At 47.3% G+C, this 15439-nt stretch overlaps 1 protein-coding gene across 1 annotated transcript in view; it reads left to right on the top strand.

Moving 5' to 3' along the window:
• PHF2 (PHD finger protein 2) overlaps positions 1 to 4406 on the top strand; it is a 166701-nt gene extending 162295 nt beyond the window's left edge. The window contains exons 19-22 of the mRNA XM_006901937.1: positions 1656 to 1751; positions 2416 to 2525; positions 3147 to 3543; positions 4318 to 4406. Of these exons, the coding sequence (XP_006901999.1) occupies positions 1656 to 1751; positions 2416 to 2525; positions 3147 to 3543; positions 4318 to 4406 (692 nt within the window). The remainder of the gene's footprint in view (positions 1 to 1655; positions 1752 to 2415; positions 2526 to 3146; positions 3544 to 4317) is intronic.
• Positions 4407 to 15439: the final 11033 nt, after the last annotated feature.

Here is a 15439-nt window from a genome sequence, read left to right as displayed (position 1 = left end):
GAGTTTCTTCTGACATCCATTTTGGTCTTTTCTTCCTCTTCTGTCTTTGTAATGACCGCCTGCACTCTTCCTGAATGATACATTTAACATCCTCCCACAACTCATCTGGTCTTTGTTCATTAGTGTTCAAGGCCTCAAACCTGTTCCTGAGATGATTCTGAAATTCAGGTGGTATGAAATTAAAGTCATATTTTGGCTTCTGTGAATTCGGTTTAATTTTCCTCAGCTTCAGCTTGAATTTGCATATGAGTAATTGGTGGTCTGTTCCACAATCAGCTCCTGATTTCTACCAACTCTTACAGGCAGAGATAGATGGAACGTGCAATCAAGATGCATTGATAATAATGGGCGACTGGAACGCAAACGTTGGGAACAGGGAAGAAGAATCAGTAGTTGGACAACATGGACTTGGTGACAGAAATGAAGCAGGAGATAGAATGATTGAATTTTGCACAATCAGTGACTTATTCATTGAAAATACGTTTTTTAAGAGACATAAATGTAGATTATACACATGGATTTCACCTGATGGTATGCATAGGAATCAGATCGATTACATCTGTGGAAAAAACCACTGGAGAAGCTCAATATCAGCTGTAAAAACTAGGCCAGGAGCTGATTGTGGAACAGACCACCAACTACCAGATGTGTAGCAAGTAATTGAAAAGATTATGGTTTGAATTAGGTGCACCTTAGTCTTCAAATTGACATCATTACTCTTCACTTTGGAGAGGTCCTTGACAGTAGACTTTACCAGTACAGTACATCTTTTATTTCCTGGTTGCTGATGCTATCAGTGTTGATAGTGCAAGCACGATGAAATTGTGAAATTGACAATTTCTTTCTCTTCTCCTTCTATCATGTTACTTATCAACATACATTTGAGGATGTTGAAAATACCATGATTTGAATCACATACACTTTGTCTCCACAGTGGCATCTTTGCTTTCTACTGCCTCAAAGGGTTTTTTTGGGAACAGATTTGCTTAGTTAAATGTATTATTGTTTGATTTCTTGACTGCTGCTTCCATGTGTATTGATTGTCAATACAAATGAAAGGGTATCTTTGACTAATGTTGCCATGTATCATGATGATGCTTGTGAGGACTTCTGTTAGCTTTTAGTTTTTTTTTTTTATGTTGTGGTATAATCTTTAGATGTAATCAAAGGCAATATTTTTTTAATTTTCAATAGGAAATGCTTCAGATAATTGTCAACAAGGAGTTCATCCTTTAAGAGTATAACTGAGTGATTTTTAGTATAGTCATGAGGTTGTAATCTTCCAGTTCCTAAACCTTTTTTATCCCTAAAGGTTATTGTAGGTAGTGTTTGTGGTTCTGCTCCTGGGATCTTCTGTGTGAGCCGAGCTGGGTGCCCATATCTGGAGCAGTCAAACCTATTGACTTTCTCCCATTCTTGTGTTCTGTCTTGATCCCTTCGAGTCGGTATGTCTGATAGCTATTTTTTTGTGACTGTTCAATTCACCATCATGTTTACAGAATTAATCCATGTCATGGCACATAATTAGCATCTCACTCCCTTTTATGACTACTTTTATATTCTACTGTGTGGATGGACTGAGGGAATGCACCCTGTACTTCAGTTGCTAGCATGTTGCAGGCACAATGAGACCTTCTTCATGTTGTTTCCCTTAGTTTACCCCTCCTTGGAGTCTGATGAAGACAACCCAGTCTTCAAGTCCCGTTCGAAGAAAAGGAAAGGCTCAGACGATGCTCCCTACAGCCCCACAGGTAATCTTACCCCTCTCCTTCCAAGCAGACTCTCTGAGGACAGCTCATAGGCTGTAGAGCCTCGCTCTGTGCAGCTGGATGTCCCGAGTACAGTTGGAGGCCACTCCTTTGATCAGCCTTGTAAAGAGCCTCACCCTTCATCCTTGCCCTGCATGGACAGTGCCTGTCCCTACTTTCTCTCTCTCTGGTCCTTGGTCCCCTGTTCTTTCTCCTGGTGGACAGTGCTCATCTCTGTATTCTCTTTCCCTGGTCCCTGGTCCCCTGTCCTTTCCCTGGGTGGACAGAGCCCATCCCTCCTTTCTCTCTCACTGTTCCTTGGTCGCCTGTCCTTTCCCTGGTAGACGGTGCCTGTCCCTTCTTTCTCTCTCTGGTCCTTGCTGGCAGTGAGATGCTTATTCCATGTAGATTGGTAGGTGAAAGATGGGGAACTCAGTCCATACAGCCTTCTGCCCAACTCCACTTTGCCCCTTATGTCCTTATGAGGTTGAGAATCTTAATTTTCTTCCTTCCTTATATTGTCTGGTCCTATCTTGTGAGTGGCTTGTGTTCCAGGAAGCCTGGTCCTCTGGGCCTGGTGGGACAGGAGTCAGGGAGGTGCTCCAGGGTGGCCACATAGGCTGCTGTGAGGCATGACCTGAACTGGCTGACACTTCTCTCCCTGCAGCGAGGGTTGGCCCATCCGTCCCACGGCAGGACAGGCCTGTGCGTGAGGGGACCAGAGTGGCCTCCATTGAGACCGGGCTGGCAGCAGCTGCGGCTAAGCTCTCCCAGCAGGTGAGGAAGCAGGTCTGTCAGCCTGTCCACAGACCCCCTGGGCCCCTGGAGGTCTTGGGTGTGGGGCTGCCCTGTAGGATGAGAAAGTGGGGCCTTCTCAACTGTTGGGAAGGTGATGTGGAAGCCTGCAGTCACAGCTGGGCATTGGAACACACTTCTCTACCAGAGGCCTGTCTGCTCTGAGAGTTGGGTTGACCCTGGGAGTGGGGAAGAGTTATTGTCTTAGGACACCTTGCCTTTCACACTGACTCCTGGATGCCTGAGCAGTTATGGCACATTCAAATCTAAGGAAACTAGGATAATACAATCAAAGAAGGTGCTGTTACCCCTTGTAAGTGAGGGCTCTCAGCCCCCCTCTGGTGGTGAGAACGTGTCCTGTTGCACTGTTTGTCTCCAGCTTGGCTGGGTGGGCAAACTTTAGCCTCCCTAAGGTGGTGTGCAGTGTGCTTGCCCTCTGACCCACCATGGCCTCCAGTGGGTAAGCAGTGCCAGTCTCTCTCTTCTCAGAGCCCCTGGTGGACCTGAGTGGAGTCTAAGCATTGTTGGGGTCTGGTCATGGCAAATTGTGTCTCCCCTTGGAAACTGAGAGCACTTTGGATCACAGACCTGCTTTGTTCAAAGGAGGAACAGAAAAGCAGGAAGAAAAAGAGCACCAAGAAGAAACTGGCTCCAGCCACCAACCCCCCATCCACCTCTACCACCCCTGCCAACTCCGCCTCTTCAGCTTCCACCTCGTCATCCTCCATCTCCACCTCAGCCTCCACCTCGGCCTCCTTGGTCTCCACCACACCGGCGAGCACCAGCACAGCCAGCAGTCAGGCCTCACAGGAGAGCAGCTCACCTGAGCCCCTGCCAGAGGTGCCCAGTAGCAGCCTGGCAGACCACGAGTACACGGTGGGCGTGGGTGCCTTTGCAGGGGCCCAGGCTGGCCGCACCTCCCAGCCCATGGCCCCAGGTGTCTTCCTCACACAGAGGCGACCCTCTGCCTCATCCCCCAACAACAACACTGCTGCCAAAGGTGTGTGCCCACTGTTGGGGGACAGCCTCAGATAAGGTTCTGTCTGAGGCAGTGTTAAGGAACTGGGCAGGTGCTGAAGTCTGGGGTCAGACTGCCCTTTCTCAGTGCTTCCTGATGGGAGTGCAGGGAGAACATAGCCAGCTAGTGGGCAGCAGGTGCAGGATATATAGGGTGGAGCCAGCACGGGGCTTTCTAGTGCCATGTAGTGTGGACTGGTGCCTCAGAACCCAGTTCTTGCAGTGGGTTGTGGCTACAGGTATTGTGGGATTACGGTTTGTCTGTCACCGATAGAGATGGCACTTCACAGCAGAGGCTGGAAGAGGCCTTGTTGGTGTGTGGACAAGAATCTAAGGCTGCCTGTGGGTGGTCTTTCAGTGTGGTGTTGCCAGGTCCTGCCCCTGTCCTCTGTGTGACTGTGTGTACTTCTCATGGACTGTTGTGTGTAAATGATGTGCTCTGCTTCAGATGATGGCTTTGTTGTCCGGAGGTAAGACAGTGGCCTCATATCCCAAAAATGATGCTGTCGCCTCCATAGGCTCAGGCTTCACTGGCCCAGCCTCACCGTCAGTACTTCATATGGTCCAGTGTGTGTACAGATGCTTCGTGAGAATGTGTGATTGCTGAGGAGACGGGGACTTGGCCCGAGTGGGGTGGGCCGGGCTGGGGCCAAGGGCTGCCCCGCCACCCTCTGCACAGCTCCGTGCCCTTGGCATGCTGCTTCTCTGGCCAGCTTACTGATCTTTCTTTTCTGTGTCCCCTCCTCCACCTCTTTAGGTAAACGTACAAAAAAAGGCATGGCCACAGCCAAGCAAAGGCTTGGAAAAATTTTGAAAATTCATCGGAACGGAAAACTGCTCCTTTAAAGTTTGGAAAGCCAGGATTCATGTGCTCCACTCAGGCCCCTGGAGCACTGCTAAAGCACTTGCCCCCCTAAAAGACTGACCGACATCACTCACCCCGGGGAGGGTCTTGCTTTATCCTGGCCACCATTCCCTGCACACAAGCTTGTACCTGGAGCTGGAGGAGCGTGCAGAGCACAGCTGTCCTTTGTTTTGAAGAGAGATGTCATGTCTCCAGTTGCTTAGAGTGACCAGCTCTCTAAAAGCTGCCCTGTTAGTTTGAGGACCATTCCAGGTTCAAGATAGCCTCTGGGCACCCGTCGAATGTGGGTGCAATTGCAGGCGTCATGTCCTGCAGGGAGTGAGTCCTTCATGGAAGGATGTGAGAGCCAAAGCTCGCCAGGCCCAAAGTCTGAACTGGTCATGATCTAGTAGCCTCCAGAGGCTTAAAAAAAGGCAAAAGACATTAGAGAACAAGAGAAAGAGGTGTGAGGATGTGCCCCCTTCTTTTCCCCAGTAATTCTCAGCCAGGTCTAGAGAGCATCAGGCCAGAGGAAGAGTGGGGCCTCGGCTCTCCCACTAGCAGCACGAGGGACAGTGGGGGTGTCCCCTGAACACAAAGGAACAGGTTTCGGGGAAAGCACAAGGGCACAAAGACTGGTAGCAAGTTGGGGTGTTAGCGGACAGGAGCCGATAGAGGGGTCCTGGGAAGGCCACAGGCTCAGCCATGCCTCAGGGTCCTGGGGGCCCAGGCTAAGCCACATGAGTGAGCCTGGCCCAGCTCAGTGGCCCATGCTCTCACAGAAGTACTTCTTAGCTAGCCATGGCAGCCTCTGCCCCAGGCCTGACATGGCCAGGATGGTGGACGGGGTGGACCTCGACACTGTGATGTCTCTGTGTGATGGCGTCTAGTGTTGAGGGCATGGTGGTACCTGAAAGGTGTGCCCACCTGTCAGTGCAGGGAGGCTGGATTTGTTTCTCAGGCAATCCTGGATTTTAATTTTAGATGTATTTCCTGAAGCATATTTTTCATAGAATGTAGCGTGTAAATAGCTTTTTAAATAACTTCTTTTTTATAAGAGTAAAATTATCTTTAGAAATTTCTTTCTATAGAGTCTTTCATTAACATTTATATGAATTTTTTGCTGAGTATTACAAAACAGTTGAGTTCCAATGCTTTTCATTTCCTCCCTCCCTCCCTCCCTCCCTCTCTCTCTCTCTCTTTCTTTCTTTCTTTGTAGTTTCCTTTTTCTTTAAGGAACTATGGTATTGCCTGAAAAACAAGTGCTATCTGTGCAGACTTTACCCTTTGTCTCCACAGAAGCAAATCATACGCAAAAGGTATATTGCAGACATATTTTGAAGCTGAGTCTTCAACTTTCTTACCAGCTCTTTGTTTTCCTTCTTGTATGATGAGGGGGTTGGGGATACAATTATTTTACTAGCACCTTGTGAAGTGTTTCTGTGTTTTGTGATGATGTAATTTATTAATGTTTGTAGCTTTTTATATTTGTACATTTCTTAAAACTTTGTTTATATACCATTTCCTGGATGTTACATCCACAACAAGAAACAGCTCTGTGGAGGCCTTATTTACTCCTATGTGTCCTGCTAGAAGGGTCCTGAGAGCCATGAGGCTGGGGAAGGTTGAGTCTCATGGGGTCCCAGACTTACTCAAAACTGGTGTTTTTAAAGTTTCTTTGCCCCTGTCCTTGTTGAACATTTATATAACTTAACCTGAGCATCAAGCTTTTCTTTTTTTATTATTGTTATTATTATTATTATTATTATTATAATTTTGGCAACATGTGCATTTCTAACAAAGTTTATTGTGGTTGTTAAAGTGTTTTATTTCCCCAGTTCATATTACTCTTGTATCAAGTCCATGGAGTCTAAGACAACTTAGATCAAAGTTTCAAAAAAGTAAAAAGATTTCAGGTTTTGTATAGAACAATGTCTGTGTCATTCACCCTGGCAGTGGGACTGGTAAGGGTTTCTTCCACAGAGGGCACACAGCCTGACGGGCAGGTGGCTGAGTTTTTGGCAAACCTGGATTTGCTTCCTGAGCACAACCCTCTTAGGCCTCATGACCCAGCACATAATGTTGGAGCCACCCTTAGCCTGGCTTCAGGAGGGACACAGAATCTCCTGGGCAACAGGGTGAGCAGTTTGAGGCCAGGCTGCCTCTGGTCATCCCAGACACAGGTGTGGTCTAGTTCAGTGGAAACACCAGTGTGCTCATCCAAGTGGGACCAGGTGTGGAGAAGACACTATGCAAGAAACAAGCAAGCAAAGACCTAGATCCTCTTACAGAGGCACTGGGGTGGTGTGGGGAGGATATCGACAAGCACTGAGCACAAGATTTGAGGGCCTGTCCATCGTGGTCACGGGCAGGATCATATGCCAGGGCAGACACACCAAAGACACCTGGGGAACAGCTACTTGAGGCATGGAGTAGAATCAGCTTAACTCCCAGGCTGCTGACCTACTGGCTAAGAGGCAAGTCAGGCCCAGGATCATTGGCCCTATAGGTCAGAGCATGGGTGCACTGTGTGTCCTGGACAGGATGCTGCCTTCTGAGCACTAGCCCCTTGGAAGCTACTGGGGAAATGTCATGATGGCCCCTACCCCTCACCTGCGGCTGAGACACCAAGAAGGGCCTTTCTAGGATGAGGAACCGAGTTTGGAGTGGGATGAATCAGGACCCCTCGAGGGCAGCTGCTGCTTGAGAATATCCTGGGCCTGCTCTGGACCTGCCAGGGATCAGCATCTCTAACATTGTTGGATTCTAGCAGAAGAGGCATGTGGCCTCCTAGGACAGGCAATAGTGCCTTTTAGGGGCCTGCACTCACCCAGATCTATCAGTTTCTGCCTCTTGCCTCCACTAGGATCCTCACACCTTCAGCTACACAGCTTCTGCTGGAATTTTGGTCCCAGAGCCCCATCTCCAGGCAGAGCTCTGAGCCCTCCATGCTCAGCTTGGTTAGGGCCCAGTGACTTGCAGCTAAGTCATCAGAATGTTGCTGCTTCCTTAAGAGTCATGAAAGAAACGAGGGTCTGGCTGATGCCTGCGTAGCTGGTGGGCACTGTGGGTGGAGGGAGGAAATCTCACCATCTTTGGCATGAGGGTCTTTCCGGAGTTAATGCTCTTCCTACCTGTGTAATGCTGTCCAGCAGCCCAGGACAGGAATCCTTGAGCACCTCTTCCCTCCACTCTAGGTTATAGTAACCTTGTCTGTGGACTGTGGGACTCAGAAATAGGCATAAACCTGGTTCTCATCTAGTGGGTGAACAAGAGTAAGGTCCAGGCTCCCCAGAAGCCAGAGCCCCATGCCTCCTGACAAGAAAGGCCCGTTCTGGGGGACTGCAAACATGCCTGACCCATTTGTCCAGTGTCTGGTATGGCATCATTCTGGACTCTGCAGGTGTTTCTCTGCTTGCTTACTGGAGCTGCTGTGGGACACTTCCTTTCCTTTGTCATCAGGTATCTCCAGCTCACAGTGGCAGGTCAGGATGAACATCTCCAGTGTCCTCTCTTCGGCCTCAGGTTCCAGACCTTAAGTGGTGATTTCCTACATGGTGACACTATAATATTCAGACAACATAACATGGGAAGGAGGCCAGACTCAGTGAAGTTAGAAACCTGCACTTGCCCTCCCAGGGCCTGCCTGACCAGCTTCATCTTGCATTTTGAAGTACAGAGGGAGTTCCCTTTGGGGGATGCCGTCATTCTGGACACCAATCACTTGCTATAACTGCTCACACTTTCTCTGACCCTTCAGAGTTCATGGTCCAACTGTGACTAATAGGCTGTGAGGGGCTGGGCCATTCAGGAGCTAAGACACCACCACTTGGCTCATCCTGCTGGGGGCAGCCTAGGAAGTCTTGGATCAGCAATCTAGACTCCGGAGAAGAAAGCTGCCCCAGAGAGCCACTTAGCCAGCAACCATCTAACCAGACTTTGCAAGACAAAAGTGTTAATGCTTACACAAAGCTTTTTAGGTTCACCACAGTCCAGCTGGATGCCAGAAGTGACATCTTGATGCCCTCCTTGTGCTGGGTGCTGTGCAGAGCATGCCCACCGAGGTGCCCACCGAGACTGATCACAGCTCCAGAAGGAGACATTGTTCTAGCTCATGTTTTGAGGAGGGAGCTGACTCCTCTGGGTCCTCACAGCTCGTCACAGCAGGGCTAAGGTTTCAGCCCTTTGAGGGTCACTATTTCACCTCTATGCCATGGGTCGGTGTTGGCAGGTCGTCCCACACCTCCCAAGTGTAAAGGGCAGATCTGGGAGTTGCCTGGACTTCAGCTATGGGGATGGAAATATTTTCAACAAAAGTAAGAGGCCTGAGGACAGGCCAGTACCTAGACACAGAATGGACAGAGGATGAGTGTCTGTTGGTGGTGCCAAAGGTGGGGCTGGAGCCACTTGAGTTGGTAGAGTCTCTGTCTAGAGCATTCCTGCCCCTGGCCCTGGTGGGCGCATATTCCCAGAATCTCACAATGACTGGATCTCAGCAACTCAGAATGCCAAACTCTGTGCCTCATGTAATTTTGCATAGGTGCTCAGAACCTCAGCAATTGCAGAGCAAGGGTCTAGCGACCTCTGTGTTCCTCTACCTGAAGGCAACTGTTCATTGAACCTGGGAGGCAATACCCAAAGCAGCCACTAGAGGGCATATGAGAGACAGGTGCCTGTGAACTTTAGGCAGCTCCCACCCAGTTCGGTGCCTGGTGGGCTGGAGCTGGTGAGGGTGAGGAGGTACCACACAGGGATATGGTGGCTGAGGGGGAGAGTGGTACACAATCATGATAGTAATGAGTGATGCATATACCAATGGTACCAAGTGGGAGTGATTGGGTCACCTGGAGGGGCAAAAGCATATGTCAGGGGCTGTTTTAAGCCTTTTATCACCTTCACAGTCTTCTGAGGCAGTCCTTGTGACAGTCTCTGGTTTAGACATGAGGATATGGGAACACAGTTGCTGGAGTGAGGGCTGCATCAAGGTGGGCTTGGGGTGCCAGAAGAAGGAATTGTGTGGGGCAGAGGGTCGTCAGATCCTTTTGAAAGGACTGGGGTGGCATAGGCACAGCCAGGAGACAGAAAGAAGAGGTCAAAGGTAGCAGGGCAGGCCACGAGGCTGACTTCCAACTTCAAGTGTATGTAAAGAACACTGTGGCAGCCCATCCCCAAGCCTTTCCACACGCAGGAGTCCCCCATCCTCTGTTCCTGCACTGAACAAGGGTCCTGTCTCAGAGGTGGAGACAGCAGGGTTGCAGGCAGAGGGCAAACTTTGTCCACGATGGTGCTACAGAGGACTAGAGCTTGCTGCAGGAGGTAGGGGAGGATGAGGAGGAGAGAGGGTCAGAAGGCTTATACCAGAGCCAGCAGAAATGGTGATGCTGGTTTACAAATACAGTCTACAATCCAATTCTCAGCCCTTGGATGATGGTCACATGTGCTTAGACTCACAATGTCTTAATGTGATACACCAGGTGTTATCACAGCCACACTTCTGAGTACTGTGTACTTCCACATAGAAGTTGCTGTCAAGTCCCATATCTCTGCTGACATATGAAACAAGTTTGATGCCATGGACTTGGGACTGTGGTCAGTCTGGGCTAAGATCCTTGAGTAGAACCATTAATATCTAGGCACTCAAGAACCTGAGGAGACATGGTTCTGGGTGGAGGGAACAGCCAGTGCAAAGGCAAGAGTGAGTATTGTGTGTCCATAGGCAGATGGGAGACAGTGTGAGGTGGAGGTGTGGCTGGCAGGATCAAAGTTGGTCAGACTGTTCCTCAGGGCCTGGGCTCCTTAGGCTAGGGGTCACAGGTTGACCCTAGCCTTGTTTGCCTGTGCAGTCTAAGGAGGGTGATAGCCAGACTGCTGAGACATGGTCCAAGGCCCCCCTTTTCCTCACATGGGCCCCATGCTCCCACTCTCTGCTTGCTTAGCTCAGGTTGGCCCCTCACCTCTGCTGGGCCCCTATAAGACCTGCTTTGCTGTGTGATACTGAGCAGGTCAGGCCCAGATTTTGTTCCTTTCAGTCATGTTGCTGGAGTGGGAGATGTGGATGCTCAAGCCTACTGTGACGGTCTACAGAGGATGGCCACAAGGACAGCCATTGCAGAACTCTGCCCAACCCAGGGAAGCTAGGCCTCTTCTGGAATTTCTAAGGGCACATATCACCACACTGTCTCCAGTGCTGTGGGCTGAGGTGGGATTGCAGATGGAGGCCAGACCCAAGTCCGCAGTCATGTCCAGGCATCCACTCTGGCCTGTGTTCAGCTGTCCTACAGCTAGTGAATTGTGAGCTTACCTCCAGTGTGCTGTTCTGCATTGCCAACCCAAAAGTACACAGCTGAAATCCACCAGGTGCTCTGTGGTAGAAGAATGGGTAATCTCTTCCTGTGTAATTTACTGCCTCTGAAAACTTGCTGGAGTGTCAGTTATGAATGGATCAGTTCTGACTCAATGGCAAACAACAACCTCTTTTTCTTAGTGAATTCTTTTTTTGTAATTTGTATGCTTGTAGGCTGGGCTCAATAGGTAACACACTCTCAGAGCCTGGTGGGCTGGAGGGACAAAGGGCTGGACTCGGGTGGTCAGATTCCTGCAGGCAATGACTGGCAGAGGTGAGCGGAGTTGGGCTGTCAGGAGCCCTGACAAATGGCTTCCATAAAGCCCCTGCCTCGGCAGTCACCCACTATGAGTACTTTCTCAGTCCCAGTCCCACTGGCTGCTTCATCCAAACAACACCAGGGGTGCCACCTCAGTAGAAAAATGATGCTTTTCCATTAACATCTGACACGGATTTGTGGGCCCTAAACAGACTAGTGTATGTGTAAACATTCAGCCATGGTTGGGCCGTCTCCAGCCCCAAAGCAGCCTCCTCATCATTAATTGTCTGCTGCTGTCCCAACTGGTCCCAGGCCCCACCTCCTAGCCAGTATTATTTCTAAGTTGAATTCTTCTTCACCCCCTGCAAACCATGTTTACCAAACTGCAGATCTGCCTGGGGCTTTTAGGGATAGGAGAGAAGGAGGGTGCCCCCTTTCTGAATGTGGACATAGGCACTAGATAAGGAGCCATGGGGCTGATGTCTCCCTGCTGACTGTGTGATGCTGAGCCTTGAGCCTCTGCTCCCCCATGCTTGTGCTGAAGTCCTCGAGGCACACCAAGTTCCTGAAGTGCCTGTACATATGAGGAGAACTCCGGACATGAGGGGAATAGGCATCTTCTGCTGGCCGGTTTCTCTGCCCCGCCTGATTATCTTCTTAGACTATGTCCTTGGGGACACGTGGTGAGAGGGGACATATGGTGAGAGAAGATGGCTCATCAGGAGGTCCATGCAGAACTCCCATGGTTGCCTGACAGCCCTGGCAGCACACCGTGTTACAATTCTCATTTATTTTGGGTTTAATAAATGTGGGAGGCCACCTCTAAACTGCTACAGTGTGTGCCCATTTACCACAGAGAATTTTGTTCATACTTTGTCTGGAACGAATGGCACTTCTGTGTCTTTTCCTTGAGGGAAGCTCTGTGACTGGGCAGTTAGTTGCCATCTGCTACTTTCTGTATTTTAATATCCCTGCTTCTTTCTTTCCTGGTCCACTTCATTTAGGATTTAGGAAAACTGCCTACTTATGCTCCTGTTTCTTTTCCTGCAACACAGGTTTTGTTTCTTAAGCCCCAGAGAAGTGACAGGATTCAATTTCAGTTCCTTGAGGTGCCTGGACAGTATTTACTGACATTGTTTGTTTTTCCTCAAAAAGAAAATTCATTTCAACTAAAAAAACTGAAAGAAAACAAAACAAAACAATGAGCCAAAATGAATAAGAAATACCCAGTTGCCACTGGCCCGGTATCCACAAATGGCAGGACACCATGTATGTCAGAGTAGAATTATGTATCATAGAAGTTATGAAAGTTGACAAAGCAAGTTGGTTTTTCATTCAATACTGACTTTGTTTTGTAACATTAATTACAGTCCCCACACAGTAACAGCACTCTTTTCTCTTCCTCGTTGTGAGTCCCATGTCCATTCATCCTTATAGCCTATCCCTTCTTGCCTTCTTTCATCCTGGACAAATATTGACCTTTTGATGTTGTATGAGTGATTGCTCTAAGGAATGAGTACTTCCCTGTGTTCACCTTGTTGTTGTTGTTACCTGCCATCAGGTCGCTCGTGACTTGTGACTTATAGCAACCCTATGCATAACAGTCTTAAAACCTGCTCTATCCTGTGCCAACTTTACTGTTCTCTGACACACCAACTGTCATTACCCCAGTCACTGAATCAATCCACCTCATCCAGGGTCTTCCTCTCTTTCTCTATCCTTCTACCATTCCAAGCATGATGTCCCTCTTTAAAGACCAGTCCCTCCTTGCATCATGTCCAAAGTATGTCAGATGAAGCCAAAATATGTCAGAATCCTTGCCTCCAAGGAGCAGCCTGATTTCACACTCTTTAGGAAGAACCTGTTTGTTCTCTTGGAAGTCCATGGTATATCCAACACTCTTTTCCAGCACCACAGCTCAAAGGCATCAATTCTCTTTCTATCATCCCTAGTCATTGTCCAGCTCTCTGATGCATAGCAAGTAATTGTGAAGACCATGCACTAGAATCATATCACTGGTTTTCAGTACTCTGGAAAGGTCCCTGACGGCAGATTTACCTAAAGTAATTAGTTTTTCCTGACTTCTGGTGCCAAAAGTGTTGATTGTGGAGCTGAGCAAGCTGTAATTGTTAACAGCCTCAATCTCTTTTCCATCCATCATGGTGCTGCCAGTTAACCCAGTCATTAGAATCTTTGTCTTATTGATGTTGAGCTTCAGTCCATATTAAAGACTACGTCCTTAAAATTTTGCAGCAAGGCTTCAGGTCCACCTCAGTTTCATCAATCAAGATGTGTCATCTGCATAATTTTATAGATTATGTTATGCCAGTAGACCTTAATTTTTCCCAAGGACATGGTCGTGAGGTCCTAGGGCTAGCAATACATTCTCTTGTGGTGTTTGGTCATGACTTAAAAGTTCACATGATATTGCTGCCTATTGATTCTGCCATAGATACATTTATAGCATATACAAATATCTATATAAAACTACCAATTGACAAACTTATGTATGGTCATAAGAACAGTTCCTGTCACCTGTTTGTCTTGTGGTATACTCATGTATCCACTTGTAGATTAATATTTTTTATTACTGATAATGCAGAATTATGCATGTAATAATATTTACTTTTGATGTCTGTATCTCTTATGCACCTCACCATGTATTTCTTTTCTCTAGGGACATTGTGCTGATCACTACTTAAAGTATATTGTTTTTCCATTTACCCAATTTACTATGTGTCTATTATCCAAAAAGCCCCAATACCAGTTAAGAGTAAAGTATGCCTGATCCAAGCCATGGTATTTTCAGTTGCTTCCTATGACAAGTTGAACAATGAATAAGGAAGACCAAAACAAAACAAAACAAAAAAACTAAACCTTTAATCCTTTGAGTTGTGGTGCTGGTGAAGAATACTGAATATTTCATGGACTGCAAGAACAAACTTGCTTGTGACGGAGGAAATGCAACCAAGATGTTCCTTAGAGGTAAAAATAGTGACATTTTGGACATGTTATAAAGAGAGACCAGCTCTTGGAAAAAGCCATCATGCTGGAAAGATATTTCTTTGTTAGAATGCACCATAATTTTGTTGGACACTTTATTTTTATTGTGTACTGTGTTGAGTGGGAACTGACTCACAGCTTACCCTTCAGTGGGTTTTCAGAGGCAATAAATCATACAGGATGATATTATCTATCTTTTCCTTGAAGAGCAGCTGGTGGATTTGAACTATGTACCTATGGGTTGACTGTGCAGCTCTTTACCACTAGACCACTAGAACTTTCTGTTGGACACTTAGGTTATTTATGTCTCTTTGCTATTGTAAATAAAGCTGCAGTGAGCATGGATGTGCATATGTCAGTTCATGTCCCAGCTCTTATTTCTTTAGGATATACGGGTCATATGGTCTTTGCAATCACTTGCTATGCATCAGAGAGTTGGACAATGACTAGGGAGGATAGAAGGCGAATTGATGCCTTTGAGCTGTGGTGCTGGAGAAGAGTGTTGAATGTACCATGGACTGCTAAGAGAATGAACAGGTTCATCCTGGAGAGGGTTAAACCAGGCTGCTTCTTGAAGGCAAGGATTCTGAGGCTTCGTCTGACATACTTTGGACATGTTGCAAGGAGGGACCAGTCCTTGGAGAGGGACGTCATGGTTGGGAAGGTAGAGGGACAGCGCAGGAGGGGAAGACCCTCTATGAGGTGGATTGATTCAGTGACCGGGTGTGTCAGAGATAGTGAGATTGGCACAGGACAGAGCATGATTTAGGGCTGTTGAATATAGGGTCGTTATGAGTCGCAAGCGACTCAACAGCACATAACAACAACAACAACGACAATTACAACAACAGCAACATTATTAATTAATAATTTCCATCAGTAATATTAGTAATGAGGTTGAGTAATTGATGGTATTTATGCTTCCAAATTCTTGTTTTGTTCTGCTTTGGTGTTTTAATTGAGATTTTAATGAAAGTTTATAGAGAACTTGGAATTCCATTCATTCATTGTTGCACATTTTCTTCCCTGCACCCCCCCCCCCAGTTCACTTTTTTCTTTGGAAAAAAATCCTTTCATTGTTATACAGTAACTCCCCCACTCCCCAGTCCACTGTACTATGCAGCTCTTATTCTGGACTTTTGTCATGCCAATAATATGATTAGGAAATCATATAATCCTTTATATACAGTTGTCTCCTTCATCTGTTTCAAAGTCGTGTCCATTATTTGTCCCCTATTAGTTTTTTCCCAACCACCATGTCAGTCCTGTTTTATAACAGTGGCATTATTCAGTATTTGTCTTTTTGTGACTGAAATATTTCACTCACTATAATAATCTCCTCTATGGTGTTTCCAATTTTTCAAGGAGGTGACAAACTAATATTTTCTACAGTGTTTGTACCATTCTACACCATCAATCAGAGTATGGGA

Source organism: Elephantulus edwardii, unplaced genomic scaffold (genome assembly GCF_000299155.1).
Source record: "Elephantulus edwardii isolate Elephantulus edwardi_28Jun2011 unplaced genomic scaffold, EleEdw1.0 scaffold00352, whole genome shotgun sequence".
Taxonomy (NCBI): domain Eukaryota; kingdom Metazoa; phylum Chordata; class Mammalia; order Macroscelidea; family Macroscelididae; genus Elephantulus; species Elephantulus edwardii.
Note: the sequence above shows the minus strand (reverse complement) of the source record. Positions and strands in the feature narration are given on the sequence as shown.